The sequence below is a fragment of the Primulina tabacum genome, chromosome 18 (assembly GCF_025594145.1).
Source record: "Primulina tabacum isolate GXHZ01 chromosome 18, ASM2559414v2, whole genome shotgun sequence".
Taxonomy (NCBI): domain Eukaryota; kingdom Viridiplantae; phylum Streptophyta; class Magnoliopsida; order Lamiales; family Gesneriaceae; genus Primulina; species Primulina tabacum.
This window is the reverse complement of record NC_134567.1, coordinates 24459683-24474511: the sequence shown is the minus strand read 5'-3', so window position 1 is coordinate 24474511 and position 14829 is coordinate 24459683. Positions and strand designations below refer to the sequence as shown.

General features: G+C 34.9%; 1 protein-coding gene across 3 annotated transcripts; it reads left to right on the top strand.

Annotated features, from left to right (window-relative positions):
- Nucleotides 1–1108: 1108 nt before the first annotated feature.
- Nucleotides 1109–14071, top strand: LOC142532531 (uncharacterized). Of its 3 annotated transcripts, XM_075638808.1 has the most exons (33): nt 1110–1371; nt 1856–1917; nt 2046–2138; nt 2542–2713; nt 2791–2906; nt 3881–3967; nt 4051–4167; nt 4251–4314; nt 4423–4565; nt 5637–5684; nt 5777–5845; nt 6685–6760; nt 7635–7765; nt 8345–8404; nt 8526–8586; nt 8687–8751; nt 8848–8909; nt 8987–9110; nt 9184–9241; nt 9328–9440; nt 9786–9863; nt 9964–10026; nt 10142–10237; nt 10358–10467; nt 10992–11181; nt 11606–11720; nt 12484–12596; nt 12672–12749; nt 13060–13122; nt 13207–13347; nt 13432–13488; nt 13583–13663; nt 13771–14071. In XM_075638808.1, the coding sequence occupies exons 1-33, from the start codon at nt 1260–1262 to the stop codon at nt 13819–13821; spliced, it is 3069 nt and encodes a 1022-aa protein (XP_075494923.1). In that variant the 5' UTR covers nt 1110–1259; the 3' UTR covers nt 13822–14071. The 3 variants fall into 3 exon arrangements, 2 of the variants coding, with proteins under 2 accessions (XP_075494923.1, XP_075494924.1); XR_012816554.1 differs by lacking the exons at nt 13583–13663; nt 13771–14071 and having other exon boundaries at nt 1109–1371; nt 13212–13347; XM_075638809.1 differs by lacking the exons at nt 1110–1371; nt 1856–1917; nt 2046–2138 and having other exon boundaries at nt 2540–2713; nt 3901–3967.
- Nucleotides 14072–14829: the final 758 nt, after the last annotated feature.

Sequence of the window (14829 nt, the reverse complement as noted above, 5' to 3'; positions counted from 1 at the left end):
TAGACCAGTCTCGTTATGCTCTTGGACAATAATCTTTCCCTCCAAATCACCCAAAACAATATCAGCCTTACCGGGAAAGTGTGTGGTGCCAAATACACCTCTATCTGGTAAATCTTCGGGCTCTATAGCGCAATTGAGACCCGTTATTAAACAATACTCTAACAAAGAAAATCTAACAGGTCTTTTGCGCACCACCATCCACAAATCATCACTACTACTATCAAGTATCTGGTTACTCATTAAATACCATAGAATTTGGCTGGAAATTTTAAAATCTCTATAATACCTAACTAAATTACCAAAAGGCGAATGCTCGAAAAAATAGGTTCTCTCCTCGTTGTTCAAATAAAAATGAATCTTCTCAGAAATCTCTTTATATCTCGATTGAATTGTCAACTTACATCGAAAAATGGCATCCCTGCCTAGTTTTCTCGGCAAATAGACCTGTGACAAAAAAATATTTATTAGTAAAGTTCGGAAAAATATTGTGCTCGACCATAAAACCACAAGTGGTCGACTACGTCTTCGTCGACCATAAACCACATGTGGCCGACCATACAAACAAATAAGGTCGACCATGTTTTATGGTCGACTCCGACTTATGGTCGACCATAAAATCAATACTTCCCATACAACGTGGTCGGCCATAAAATCTATACTTTGTATGGTCGACCACAAACAACCTATACTTTATATGGTCGACCATGGTTGAAAAACACAGTCGGTTACGCACACACACACACGCAGCAAACATAACTAAAAAATACGACTAAAAATCGGAAGAAACAAATCGAAATGAACGCAAAAATTACCACATTATCGTCCGCCATTCTTTCGGTTGAGATTTTGAAGACTCGACGAAGACGTTTTTTCCGAGAACGGAGGGTTAGGGTTCGGAATCGGAATCGGAATCGGAATAGGGTCTCAGCTAGTTTTTGGCAAAAGAGTGTTTAATCTGTGTGTTTCACATATTTAAAACTTAAAACACAGGGACACAAAAGTAATTTTCTTTATAGATCTTTTTTTAAAAAAATACAAGTGACTCACTTTCCCCTTATTTTCCCACGGCGGACATGGTCGATACAAAAACCCTAGCGCCTATAAAAGAGGCCCAACTACAAAAACCCGACACAGAAAATTCCCTCCCTTTTGCCCCATTTTCTCGCATCGAAAACACACATTTGTGGTGAATTCACGCGCACATATAGATACACTAAACACACATTATACGTTGTATATATCTGAAAAGAATTTTGTTCATGGATCAAGATCAGCAATGGCTGATCAACTGCTTGAACGCGTCGCTCGATCCCGACCATCAAGTTCGAACATTCGCGGAGACCTCACTTCAGCAAGCGTCTTCGCAGTCAGGTCCATCCGCACTGTTTTTCTGTTGATTGAGTCGATTGTTAAATGTGATGTTTCTGTATTTGATTCTGATGATCTTCGTTACTTGGATGTTTAAAAGGTTTTTAATTGAGGATTTGGAATTCATTTCACGTGGTGATGTGAAATTGGTTGGTTCGGTTTAGTGTGTTTTGTCAGTTTTTGACGTCGGGTTTTCCATTGTCAGTGGAGATGAAACTTCCGAAACTTTCAAAGGAAAACCCAATGTCAGGAACGCGGAGATGAAACTTTAAACTCAAATACATGCAAATTGTGTAGTTGAATTTAATTTTTCCTGATTAGTGCGTTACCTTGGAGGATCGAAGCAGGTATTTCGATTATTTTGATGCAATTTTGTAATGATTTGAGAAATGACATGAGTATTACTGTTTCTGAAAAGTCCTTTTATGATTTGTTTTTATGCTTCCTCATTGAAGTATGGGAACTGATTTTGTTTTTCTTCCAATAGGCTTTGGTGTGGCCTTAGCTTGCGTTGCTGCAAATCGGAAACTCTCATTTGGATTGCGACAGATATCCTGTGCTCCAGTTGTTTTAATAGCCGATCTTTTCCATGTTTTAGTAAAATAAATGTCTATTCAGTGAGTGCATTTTGTTCTTCTTTCCTTTTGTTTTTTGGTTGTGTGCTTAACAATCATTACTTAGCGGCAGTCCTGCTAAAGCAATATGTAAAGAAACACTGGGATGAAGATGAGGAAGGCTTTGAGCATCCTGTTGCTTCCAGCGATGAAAAGGTTATTCCTTTTTCTTGATGCATGTCTCACCATGGATCAAATCTACGCATTTCAGCAGAAATGGGAATGCCTTGGTCTAAAGATCTCGACTTTGAATTTTACTTCATTTAGTTATCTAAAACTTGAGTTTTACTTTAATTTAATTATCTAAACCCTCTTTTAGGTTGCAGTTTTTTGTGTCCTTTAACTGCGATTTGTTATTGTTTCAAATTTATCACATGCCTAACTGAAATGGCCACAAATGTCTGAAACTTGGGCCTTTGATTCTTCTTTCCGAACTGATTCCATTTCATACTATGCTTCCCCGGGTTGGTTTTATAAAGTGGAACTGGAAAGCACAAGAAGTTAGATACCTTTTAACTCTGTTACATATAAAATGACCCTCATTCCGTTAATTTTTCAGGCATCCATACGTGGAATACTTCTTTCATTGTTAGATGATCCACAAAAGAAGATCTGTACTGCAGTTAGTGTGGCTGTATCAACAATTGCACAGTATGACTGGCCGGATTATTGGCCAGATCTAGCTCCTTTCCTTCTTAGTTTGATTAATGACCAGAGTAAACTGAACGCTGGTGAGTCCTTTGTTTTCCTTTGAAATTGTGGATTCATTTTTGTGAGTGAATCTAATCTTTGTTGCTGATTGTCCCAGTTCATGGGGCTGTAAGATGCTTGGCACTTATTTCTTCGGATATGGATGATAAGATCGTTCCTAAACTTATACCAGTTTTATTCCCGTGCTTGCTCACTATTGTGTCATCTCCTCAGGTAAATGTCGTTATTACCTCCATATCGTAGTTATCTAATAAATTACAAATAAGTGATATGAAACACTGGTTTAAAACTTTTAGGCAATAACTATCATGTTTAGACGAGCAATATAAATTGTATCAGTCCATAACTTTATCAGCAAGTATTGGAAATTATGGCTTGCGGTTGCACTAGGTTTATGATCCGTCTCATGAGAAGAACCAGTCATATTAAAGGTACAGTACAGGTTTCGGTTAATAAAGAGATCACCAGCACAACTTGATTAATCACTTTATACCCCTTTATTTGTTACTTTACATAATAATGTATATGCTACAGGTTTGCACTTGTGTATGGGACGCATAATCCTAAATAAGAGCCTGAAGAATTCTTTTGTTTCTCTAATATTTGGCTCTGGGAACCTATGCCTTTGCTGAATTGTTCTAGAATTAGTTATATTTTTTTATGTTATGTACTTCTATTAGAAAGATTTATTCTGTAGATTAGAAGATGTATTTAATATATAATTTAGGCACAATAACTTCATCCTTAAGTATTTTTCCGTGTCAGAAAGGAGGTTGTTTTCTAAAATGGTGCTTGAGTACTTACTGAAGAATGCTATTTGTGGTGTTTGTCCTCTGATCATATTTTTTAAAAAGGTGTTTGTGTATGCCTAAAGAGGGTGTGAATTGTAGTATATTATGTGGCTTGGATGAAACTCTTCATTTGTCTTAGCTTCACACCTTCACCTGATGTTTTTTTAACTCAACAAATCAGAAACTTGATGCAACAATAGAGGAACTCAAGTTACCTTTTTACCTTTCTTCTGATTACATATCCATTTTCATTTCTATTCAAGAAGTATATGAGAAAAATTGATGCTTTATTTGTTGGTTTGCAAAATTATTCTGAAATGTTTTATTTGATGTACAAGGCATCATATGAATCCACTTATCTTTGATTTTTTTCTTTTTGGATATTTATCACTACAGATCTATGATAAATGTCTCAGGTCTAAAGCTCTTTCAATAGTGTACAATTGTACTTCAGTGCTCGGGGTTTTGAGTGGTGTATATAAGGTATATTGCTTCTAAAAGTTGGCTGATTGAATGAATGTATTTTATTATTGCTAATGATTAGTGGATTGATTACTGGTAATTAGATGGAAACAAGCGCCTTGCTGTTACCAATGCTCCAGCCTTGGATGGAGCAATTTTCTTCAATCCTAAAGCACCCAGTGCCATCTGAAGATCCTGATGATTGGAGCATTCGGATGGAGGTTGTTATTCTTTTGGTTTGTCTCTCATGATGCTCTGTGAAAATTCCTGACTTCTAGAACATTTTTTCCATTATTGGTATCAGGTTTTAAAGTGCCTGAATCAGTTTGTTCAATACTTTCCAGCCATAGCCGATACTCATTTTACAGGTATGTTGCACTGCAGTAATCTATTGAATGTGCTGATACATTTACTTTCCTTTTACTTGTTCTTGTTCTTTTTTCTTTCTTTTTTTTGACATTGTGGTGGTGTTTCAGTTATTGTAGGGCCATTGTGGCATACATTTATAACATCCTTGGGAGTCTATGAGCGATCTTCAATTGAAGGTGTTGAAGATTCCTATGATGGAAGATATGATTCTGATGGTGCAGAAAAAAGTCTGGAGTCCTTTGTCATTCAGGTTAATTATATCACTGTGTAATGATGTTTTACAACTTATAAGTGCTACTGTAAAATATGATTGACTACAGCACTGGTGTTCAATGCTGAAGATTTGAATTTCATTTGAAATATCAAAACTGTATAACATTCTTATTGGTTTCATGTGGTTAATTTTGCTTTGTGTTTGACACTGTGACAGTACCACATTATCTTTATTAGCAAACTTGTGGTCTTGCTTTAATTTCCTCTTTAGTGCTTGATTTTACTTCTTTACTTGCAGACTGAAACTTTTCTGTCCTTTTATACACAATTTTATCATATTTGACTCGTTATTTGAAAACTATCTTGAACATATGGACTAAGGATAATGGAATTTGTTTGTTTTTTCTACTGGCTTTAGGACTTTATGCGTTGGCTTTTATCTTTTAACTTTACGTGTAATGTCTACTTTATTATTTCGCCAAAAAAGTTTTGAGTTGAACATTCGGTGTACAACATTGTTATCATTCATGCTTCCGTCTTCTACGGTAAAAATTGTTTAATCCAGATCTATTTATCTTTTCTAGGAGTACTTATTTGGGTTTATTACGCAAATTTCTTCACTAGACCTTTTGGCTATCAAAAGAGAATTGGCATAAGGAAATGAACAAAAAAAGATGCTGAATATTATCAATCAGTGTGTAGAATCAGCATGTTTTCTGACATTTTATATAGCACCAAACCTTTCTTCAAGCAAGTTTATATGAGCCGGCTTTCATATATCTGGTCATTTATAATTACAGTTAACCATTCAATTTGTGCCTCGTCGATTTATGTAAGGATTTTCAGTCAAAAGATTGTTATTGTAAAATTCAAATTGCAACATTGAAAATAACAGTTTCAGTTTGTACACTCTGTAAAACCTTGAGTGATTTGAGAAACTCTTCCATATTGTAAAAATTGGAGCACCTGTTCAGGCTTAAGCCTGTGATTTACATTTTGACATATGAGCATGCTTTCTTGTAATATTTTCCTTGTTTTTGTTGTTGAGAGTAAACTATTGGCATTCACTTGCTAGCCTCGTGACATGCCTGCTTATCTTTGGATGCAGTTATTTGAATTTTTATTGACCATTGTTGGAAGCCCAAAGTTTGTAAGGGTATGCTTTGAGACTTTTTTTAATCAATTTTTTCTCCTTTTTGTTACACGAGGCTGTCAGTTTCCAGAAATGTTAATATTTTTCCAATTCAGGTTGTTATGAACAATGTGAAAGAGTTGGTTTACTATACCATTGGTTTCCTACAAATGACAGAACAACAGGTATTCTGTTTATGCTAGTTGGTTAATGAAACTGTAATCCTTTATGTTCTCTTTTATCAATTCTGAAAATTGAAATCTTGACTTATAACAATCAGTTGAAGTTTTTTGAATGGAAACTCTGGTGCTTGGTGTTTTGTTTAGGATGACAATTACTTTAATGTTGCTGCTAATGTTATGTATCCTTAAGATGGAAATCCAAGGAAGAAATAAAGAAAGAATTTGATGTGTTTCGGTGCTCATGTTAGATCTTCAATCCTCGATTCTATGTCTTTTTGGTTCAGTTACTGACATTTGGTTTAGTTTTTTTCTTCCAGATTGTCATACATACTGAGGGCCCAATGTCATCATGACTCTTGATTGCATAGAAGCTTTTGATTTTAATCGTGCCACACTTGTAGATGAGCGTCTTTTAAAATTATTAATTTTGTTAACTTTATTGGTTTTTTCTTTGGTTGGGATTGGGGCTTGACAAGTTAGCGAGGAGATAAAGAAATGTAGCATGCTGTTAGTTGTAGAGAATCTCTTTCAGTTTATCCTAATTGTATGCATGTTCCACCTTTAGTGACATCACATTTTGCATAAATTACATTTACCTACAGATAAAATTGCATCTGTAACTAATTAACTATCATAAATCAAGGAGAATTAGTACATGAAATCCAGTGTGTTTCCTTTTTCTTTTCTTAATTTTTCTTTTCTACTAATGTGGGTAAAGAAATTCGAATAGATGATGAGACTCTACTTTTGTTTACCTTGGGATGGTCCTACTGCGTAGTTGATTAATGAGTATATTGTTTTCCTTTTGAGTTAATTATTACCATCATGTAACTTGGATTTAGGTTCATACCTGGTCTCTGGATGCTAATCAATATGTTGCTGATGAGGATGACAATACATATAGTTGTCGTGTGTCTGGTAAGCCAGTGAGGTGGTTCTGGAAATGCTAAACTTTGTTGATTGGTTATTGAAAATGTTTGTTGTGGATACATCTCTATATTGATCTTTTGTTAATGTGCATGTCTCTTTCTGTTTGTTTGCATATAAGTAAGTGAGGTATAAAGAATATCGGTGGTGTGCTGGGAAATTATACTGGACATGATTCTATTTTCTCAGCATGTGGATATGTAATTCTTTCTCAGCATGTTAGTTGCATGACCTGGCATTGGCTAAAACCGTGGCTCTTGGACAGTTAAAGATTTAAATTGGTCTGACATTCTATATGTGAATGAAAAAATCTTGAATATGTAGGTTCTATATTATTGGATAATATGAGTTCTTTACATATAAAAATAATTTAATTGTGCAAAGTATTTGTTAAAAGTTGGCATATATTTTCTTAATGAGATGAGATAAGTTTGAAAGCTTGTATATGGTTAAGCTTATGGTAGTTTTCATGTTATATTGTCTAACTCTACCAACAATAGAAAATAATTTTCAATGTAATACTGTAATCAGAAGTGGCATATATTAGACCTACATTGCCCGAAGAAAATTTGTCATGGTTAAAGCTTGATAGTTATATGAGTGGATGTTCTCACATATTAGCACAACAAACCTCTGGTCACTGCAACTCAGAAATTTCTTTCATTGTTCCAAAGATATTTTGTGTCTCTCATTTGTAATGACGTTTGATACTATCCTCTCAGGACTCCTTGCTTTGCATTATTGTTGATATTGCCCATGGCTTATTTTAATGTTGCTCTGGTAGTTAAATTGGCCCTTCATTTTGTCCTGTTCCTTTCATGATGCGTGTCGTGGAGTTTAAAATCGGGAAAGTCACATCTTCTAGGTGCACTTCTACTGGAAGAGATTATTACTTCTTGTGGAATGGAGGGATTAAATGCTGTAATTGACTCTTTGAAAAGACGAATAAGTGATTCTAAACAGCAGAAAGATAGCGGTACTCCAGGATGGTGGAAAGTAAGTTATAGTATCACTTGATGATTTGAATTACTGTTACCTAAAAGAGTGACGCACATACTAAAAATTTATGTTTCACATTAATGTGTGTTTGGGATCCCTCCTCAATCCTGATTGCTATAGCAGTGGAACGTCCATCTGGTTAATCTTAACTTGCTCATATGTAATGTCAAAGAGTTATTCTTCCTTGGAAATTTATTTGAATTGGTTGGTCAGCCTCGTACTTTCTGGCAGAAGGAGAATTGTTTTAAAAGAGTGTAAGGCTTGTTTTCATTTTGTTTAGACCATATAAGGACTTATCACCTGAAGGTATGCTGAGAAGCATTCAGGTTATGTGTTTTGGAAGATGCTTAAGCTGGTTTCGATGTCGAATGGAGGATTTACTTCGTCTCCAAATATTTTTAGGGAGCTAATTTTGATTTCTGCTGTCTATCAGGTTCCTTTATAAGGAAAATATGTGAGAGAGAAAAAATGGGATCATGCAAACTTTATTGCCACACAGTATACAACCTTACCATGATTTAAGACTCCTTTTCACCTGTTTTATCTCTTTATTTAATTCCCTATGTATTCTGACAGTTGCAGGAGGCTACTCTTTTTGCCTTGGGTTCTGTATCAGAGCAGTTGCTTCAAACAGAGGTATGCCATCACTCCTTAGATTTTTTATAATATGAATGAGAGCACTGTCAGGATTCGATTCAAAACGAATACTTGGTTTAAAATATAATATCTGCTGTTTTATGTGTATCTTCTCTTTCAGGCTACTGGACCAGCAATGCAAAATATGCTGGAGCAAATTGTAATTGATGATATGGCAACATGTGAGATGAATACTTCACTGGATATTATATTGTCCCAGCTATTAACTATGTTTGCTGCACATTTACCTTGATATGCAATTAATATCTTGTTCATCTGCAGGTGTACATGTATATCCTTTTCTTTATGCACGCTTGTTTACATCCGTTGCAAAGTTTTCTTCTGTGGTATTTATCTGGAAACCCCTGGTCACTCTTGTTGTCCTTACCATGTTCTTTGATATCTTCATATATAATCTTATTTGTGTACCTTTTACTGTGCAGATGAACCAACAAGTGACAGAGCATTTTTTGTGTGCTGCTATTAAGACAGTGGGCATGGATGTGTGAGAAACCTGAACTCTCGAACCCTTTTCACTTGGTAATGTTATATGAGAATGGAAATCATCACTGCTTTTTACAGGCCCCCACCTGTGAAAGTTGGTGCATGTCGAGCGCTTTCTGAGCTCCTACCAGATTCTTCTGGAGCAATTCTTCAGCCTCATGCTCTGGATTTATTCTCGTCACTTATAGATCTTCTCAATAATGTGAGTTGGCATTTGATATTTTAAATTGATATAATAAACTCTTGCTGACATTATGTTCCTGACTGCTTCATAGGCATCTGATGAGACCATGCACTTGGTGCTTGAAACCCTGCAGGCAGCTGTGAAGGCTGGTTAGTCTAAATAGTGTTTATAAGCAGTACAGTTCCTCATGTAATATGTGAATTGGTTTCAAGGTTTGAGGTTGTTTTCTTTTTAGGTCATGGGATATTAGCTTCGATTGAACCAGTTATCTCTCCTATTATCCTTAATATGTGGGCTTCACATGTCTCAAACCCTTTCATAAGTATTGATGCTCTGGAGGTTCTGGAGGTAAGTATTTTATTTTTTTCATCATTTAGATAATGTTTTGAGTTTCACTTTAGTGAACTCTACTAAATAAAATTCGGAGGATGGGTCATGATAATTGTCAATAAGCTTTTCTGAGACCTAGTGTAAAAAAAGGCAGGTCCTGGATGTTTCATCTTTTTCTTGGATAGATTATCGGTATACAGTTCATTTGGATGCAATTGTGTGTTGGTAGATTTTGACTTCAACTGTCTGAGTTCTCGGACTCTCACAATGAACGATTAAAAATTATTTTATGAGTAAGATCCTTTATCCGAGTCGTATTTCAATAAATTGAATTGTTTGTACCTGTGCTTTTTATGTTCTCAGGCGATAAAAAATGCAACCGGTTGCATTCATCCTCTGGTTTCTCGAGTTTTACCTTATATCAGACCAATTCTCAGCAATGTATGCCCTGCAAAAAAATTTCTCGTATTTCGCTAGAATTGGAGAACTTTTAACAGTTCATGTTAGTTTTATTCCTCACGGTATTGTTAGCATTTCTCAGCCACATCAACAACCTGATGGATTAGTTGCTGCATCGCTGGATCTTGTAACAATGTTAGTGAAGGTTATTAACCTCTCGGAGAACTTTGCTTTATATATATTTTTGGTTTATGAGCTATTTAATAGCCAAGACTTTGGAGGGTTTTTTTATGTATGTCTATGTGACATTATGTTTTCAGAATGCTCCTATTGATGTGGTAAAAGCAGTGAACCAAGTTTCATTTGACCCTGTTGTTAGAATAGTCCTCCAGAGTAATGACCACAGTGAGATGCAGGTTATCTATAATTTTCTTTGGAATCTCTTGCAATTTGTGCTTCTTGTCTGCATGTTTTCTAGAATGGGTTTCTTCTGGTAAGAGATATGAACTTAATGGTTTTACTTTTACTCCAATTAGAATGCAACTCAGTGCTTAGCTGCCTTTGTGTCTGGTGGAAAACAAGATTTGCTTGCTTGGAATGGTGATCCTGGATTTACAATGAGGAGTTTACTTGATGTAGCTTCAAGGTGATGCTCTTGTTTCCTTCTGTTCGCAATACTTTTGGAACTGTTTTTAGGTCATTGTATTGTGAAAACTCTCTGTAGAATCTTTATTTTAGGGTTTCTAGGGGTTAAATATATCATTTGTTAATTCAACATGGTTTTGAGATAATGTTTTGTGGCTGAAACTCAATATTTGAAGTATAAGAAAAGAGCTTGGTGGAAAAAATCGACATGGCTGCTATAAAGCAGAGAATGGCGGACTCTATCAATACTTGGAATATCATTCAGCAGCATAGCATTGATCAATGTATAAAATATTTGCCTCTCTTCTCTCTCTCTCTCTCTCTCTCTCAACATGTGTTTACGGAGCTTCAGTAGCTGATAATCAAAGAGATTGTCACTGATTCATTGTTCTACAGAATAGATACTTCTATTACAGTGTTAGATTGTGATAATTGTTTATCAGTACGTACTGAGACTTAGAAAATAAGCAGCAACTTAACATTGAGTTGTGCTTCTGTAAACTTCTCCATTGCATGTTTGTGCAGGCTTCTAGATCCTGATTTGGAAAGCTCTGGATCACTTTTTGTTGGTAGTTACATTCTACAACTAATTTTACACCTGCCTTCACAAATGGCACATCATATCAGAGACCTCGTCATTGCTCTTATCAGACGCATGCAATCTTCTCAAATTGCGGGACTGAAAAGCTCATTGCTTCTAATTTTTGCTAGACTGGTAAACTTACAGTATGATATTGATAGATTTGGTCTGTAATGCATGATCACACCATGAGCTTATGCTTGCAACATTTATTTTAATGTGTTTTAGAACATCATGTGTCTTTTTAATCCAGAATGCTATGATCTTTTTAAGTACCTTGAGGAATACTTATCTTGGAGCTTGAGAAGTAAAGTGTATAAGCTCTTCGCATCCATTATATATTTGGTACCCGGTTTGACAGCCACTTATCTGATATGTTAAGTGATAAGTGATTTGCCATATTAGTGTCAACAGAATTACCTTTTTCCCTCATAAAAGCTTTAAATATTTTACCTCATCAGATAGATAATTATCTTATGATTGTGGCATTGCCTGCTTTCAAATATTAATATGCTTGGCATGACATGACCTAAATGGTACATGTTCTTCTGCAATGCAGGTTCACATGAGTGTACCTCATGTCGAACAATTTATTGATCTGCTTGTCTCAATCCCAACTGAAGGTCATCAAAACTCCTTTGGATATGTAATGTTTGAATGGACTAGACAGCAAGGCAAGTAAATATGTCATCTCTATTTCCAATTTTATTTCTGTGTACAAGATTTTGTTGTTTGTTTCATGATACAACTATGCAGCCAAGTATGAATTGAAGAGTTACCTTTGTCCCATGTAGATTATGTAATAAAGGTTTACTTCGGTGGTTGACTGTTTTTTTTTTTACCTACATTACAGAAAATATCTTTGCTATAAATGCTTTTTTAATCGTTGAATTAAATTTCATTAATTAAAAATATATACAAATAAATTGGGCAAATACACAGGAGAGTATGTGAAGTTTACTCAACTATATCATCCGCAAAGGAGTCGCGGGGATGTGGATTATACATCTAAAAATATGTAATTTAATTTAAATAAAAAAAATGTAAACGTGCCTCCAAATTTTCAAAAAGCTTGCTATTTCTTGTAGACCATATAGTGTTAAATCGTGAAAGACAAGAATCTGGCTTTCATGAGCTTGAGAAGTTTCCTTGTTAACCTTCTTGTACCACTGGAGCATGCTTTTGGATTTGAGAGCATGATTTGATTGATAACTTTCAAATGACTTCACTTTTATTGGAATTTGAGATACATTGCTTTAAGTCGTAAACGAGTTAAGATTGAAGGTGGGTAAATTTTGAATTTGTGGAATTCAATAGTATCCAAGCAAGTATGATAAATTTGACTCTCGAATTTGAAGTTTTTCCCTTTTTTTCAAATTCTCTAATCCGAACACATTCTTGCAGTAGTTTACAAATGATTCTATTGATTAACTTCAGGGGAAGTTCAGGGAGCCTACCAAATTAAAGTGACAACCACTGCTTTAGCGTTATTGTTATTGACTGGGCATGTTGAGCTGGGAAATATCAAAGTCCAAGGCCATCTTACCAAGGTTTTTTTTTTATCTTGTGTTGCTGGCATTTGTTGTTCCTTAAAGTGAATTCACTGCATAATGTATTACCGACAGTCTGCCGCAGGGATAACCACCCGTTCCAAAGCAAAGCTAGTACCAGATCAATGGACACCATCACCACTTCCCGAGAAGGTACTTAACTTTATTTTTGGCTTCCAAGGCTGGGCTTCTGGTGAAATCTTGAAAGTTTTGACAGCTTCCCTCGACTTTTCGTCTGCTGATAACGAGTGAAAGTGGATATTTGAAATTAACTGTTTTATTTGAGCTATGGGCAAACCAAGGAAATTGAGGGAAGATGGAATGTCACATAGATGATAATTTAGTTTGGCGAAATAGTCGAATATCAATCAATAATAAGAAACAAAGGTTATTACAGATATTCAACACATTCTGATTGCAGATATATGTTATTTGACGTACTTATTTCTCCCTGTGCGAATAGATTCTGGCTTTGTTGGCAGACTCTTTACTTGAAATTCACGAGCAAGTGGATGGTGATAATGAGGTATTTTTATGTCTTTTAGCATTTCTATTACCTTGTCCAAGACTTTGTTTATAATCAGAAGTTTTTGCCAATCCATCATGGCAGGACAGTGATTGGGAAGAAGTTCAGAATGGAGACAATGAACACGAAGACAACATTGACAATTTCCAATATTCAGTTGGCGCTGCGTCACAAGGCAGACCTACATATGAATATCTTGATGCCATGGCCAAGGCCTTCGACGTGGTCCGACTATTGCTAAACGTTATGATTTTCAAATTGTGCTTTTTCCCCTCACTGAAGGAGTTTCGGTTGTCATAATTGTTTCAGGAGCAAGATGATGACTATGAAGATGAATATCTCAGCAGTGCAGATCCACTGAACGAGGCATTTCTTTTTACACACAAATTTATTTTAACCGTCGTAAAATTGTAGCTCAATTCTCTGTGCCAATCTATCTTTTTACACCCCCATCTCGCAGATAAATTTGGTTAATAATCTCGTCGAGTTCTTCATGAAGTTCTCCGACCGCGACAGATCATATTTCGAACTACTTTTCCAGGTTTGATAATATTTCTTTGGTGAAATTCAACATGTGCGCTCGCTCTTGGGAGTTTGATTCTTTATCTACTGGTTTGACTATAACTATTTGAATGATTTCTGATGCAGAGTTTAACCAAAGACCAACAAAATGCTGTTCGAATGGTTTTAAGACAGTGACAATTGTGCTTATTATTTACTCATTCATTACACTTCATTTTAAAAAAAAAATTCGTCAGTGGCTGTGTTTGTGTTCGTGGGTTGTCCATAATTTGTTGCTGTAGTTGTTTGGTGATCCATGTTTAGGACAGTTTTCACTTCGTATTTAAGTGTGTGTAATTTCGCCTACTACACAAATACGCTTATGGTTAACTCAAAATTATGAAATTACGATCCTGCTTTAATATCAATTTGAATATTTGTTCTTACATTTCCCACTGTCGCTGTGTTTGGTGGATGGTTGTCTCGTCTAAGTTTATATTCAACTCGCTAATTTTTCACGAGGTGTTAGGTTTATTGATTATTTTTATTCAAATGGTATATTGATTTTTTATAGAGTATTTTAGCGAATTTAAAATAACATAAAGGTCTTTTTTAAAATATTGTGAACACAAAATCTTTATTTTTTCACGTTTTTATTTTATATATTTCATGATTTTATTTATGATAATGTCTATTTCATTTTAAATATGTTATTTATGTTTTTTTTTTTAAGGTACATAGAAAAAGTATGTTAATTGAATATAGAGAAACATCATTTAGGGGAAAAAAAAGGAAGATTAAGAAACAATACATGAAAATTTTATTTAACTCTCAACCACCACTTTCAACTAAATACTTCTATTTTAAAAAAATGTTGTTTCTCCATAATTTTCGCAAACAATTAATTGATTATCTAGTCGTTTTTTATCAAATAAATTGAATAATTAAATAATGCAATATCAGTATTCAATATCGAGCCTTGTGGCTCTGGTGACTTTTAATCGTCAGTAAATAGAATACAGATTGGTCGTTTACTAAATGGCAACTAATGGACTATTACTTCTGGCCACCAAATCTATAATTTTTTATATATATATATGGTAGTAGTAGTCCACCAAATCTATAATTTTATATGTATATATATATATATATATATATATTCACAACAAGGAATAAGGAATAGAATATGGTATTTTCATCAAGTCA

Bases quoted from the DNA above. Each gene is read 5' to 3' on its own strand.
- LOC142532531 (XM_075638808.1), top strand. From the start codon at position 1,260: ATGGATCAAGATCAGCAATGGCTGATCAACTGCTTGAACGCGTCGCTC. The intron at 5,846-6,684 runs GTATTCTGTTTA...ACTTGGATTTAG, and splicing joins TACAAATGACAGAACAACAG to GTTCATACCTGGTCTCTGGA. The intron at 13,123-13,206 runs GTATTTTTATGT...CCATCATGGCAG, and splicing joins AAGTGGATGGTGATAATGAG to GACAGTGATTGGGAAGAAGT.